The sequence below is a fragment of the Myotis brandtii genome, unplaced genomic scaffold (genome assembly GCF_000412655.1).
Source record: "Myotis brandtii unplaced genomic scaffold, ASM41265v1 scaffold78, whole genome shotgun sequence".
NCBI classification, from domain to species: Eukaryota; Metazoa; Chordata; class Mammalia; order Chiroptera; family Vespertilionidae; genus Myotis; species Myotis brandtii.
In genome coordinates, this window is record NW_005371131.1 from 1075337 (window position 1) to 1076631 (window position 1295).

Sequence of the window (1295 nt, forward strand, 5' to 3'; positions counted from 1 at the left end):
GGTATCTGCAGGACTTAAGAAGGGGAAAAAAAGATGGGGGGCATGAGAGGAGGTGATGGGGTTTTGAATGTTGAGGGGGCTGGCGCCCTGGAAAAGAGGAGCTGGGGCCCTGCCTGCACCCTCATCTCTTCTGCACCCGCCCCTGCCACAGATCCGGAGTGGAGCCTCAAACCCTACAGCCTGGTGCGGCCGCTGCTGGTGCCCTCCCTGCGGCCCGTGGTGCTCTTGCCCGAGTGCCTGGCGCCTCGGCTCATCCGCAACCTGCTAGACCTGCCCAACTCCCGGCTGGACTTCCAAGTGTGCCCAGCGGGTGAGCCTTTGTGCCCGGAGAGGGGAGGGCCGGGTGGCACTCTGGGGCAGCCAGGCCCACTGGCCGTGGGTTCTGGCTTCTTCCTGCTCTCCAGAAAGCCTGTCCGGGGAGGAGCAGTGCGCACCCTCAGCTCCCGGAGCCCCCAAGGCCCGGCCTGCCACCCCTGGGCTGGGCAGCAGGATTCGTGCCATCCAGGAGTCTGTTGGGAAGGTAGGTGCTGGGGTGGGGGCTGCTCTGGGAAGTCCCTTCCATTCTGTGGGCCTTTCCTCACCTGTGAATGGCTGGTACATCTCACCTCTCTGTCTCCGTGTCCGCAAACCCTCCACTGCCCTGGCAGCGGGCTGGGACAGTGGGGGGGCGGGGGATGGAGGAATTAGCTTGATCCTATAGATGTGCAGGCTGAGGTCCAGAGAGGCAAAGTGACTTATTTCCCCAGGTCTCCTGCCTGCCCTCCTCGTTGTTCCCCTCACTGCCAAGGTCCCTCTGGATGGGGAAGCAGGACCCTGTAGGGGCGGTGCTGTGGAGCCCAGTGCTGGGGTGTGTGTGGGGTAGGGACGTTAGTGCCTCTGGGCCGGAGTAAAATGTAACCTTGACCCCCGAGAAGAAGCACTGCCTGTTGGAGCTGGGCACGCGGGGCGTGCGGGAGCTGGTCCAGAATGAGATCTACCCCATCGTCATCCACGTGGAGGTGACCGAGAAGAATGTCCGGGAAGTCAGGTGAGGCCGGACCCGAACCTCCTTTCTGGGGGTGTCTGTCTCTGGCTCTCTCTCCCTCTGTGTCTTCTCCCTCCTTCTTTGCCATCTGTCTTTTGTCTTCATCTGTTTGTCCTGTCTCTCTAACTCTCTGTGTCTTTGTCTCTCTCTGTCGTCTCTGTGCCCCTCTCTGCCCACTGCCCACTCTCTTCTCTCGCAGGGGTCTGCTGGGCCGGCCGGGCTGGCGGGACTCGGAGCTGCTTCGGCAGTGCCGCAGCTCGGAGCAGGTGCT

At 62.7% G+C, this 1295-nt stretch overlaps 1 protein-coding gene across 1 annotated transcript in view; it reads left to right on the top strand.

Annotated features, from left to right (window-relative positions):
- CARD10 (caspase recruitment domain family, member 10) overlaps positions 1 to 1295 on the top strand; it is a 26996-nt gene that overhangs the window by 24792 nt on the left and 909 nt on the right. Inside the window, exons 16-19 of the mRNA XM_014530798.1 lie at positions 152 to 310; positions 405 to 520; positions 915 to 1027; positions 1224 to 1290. Coding sequence (XP_014386284.1) covers positions 152 to 310; positions 405 to 520; positions 915 to 1027; positions 1224 to 1290 — 455 coding nt within the window. The remainder of the gene's footprint in view (positions 1 to 151; positions 311 to 404; positions 521 to 914; positions 1028 to 1223; positions 1291 to 1295) is intronic.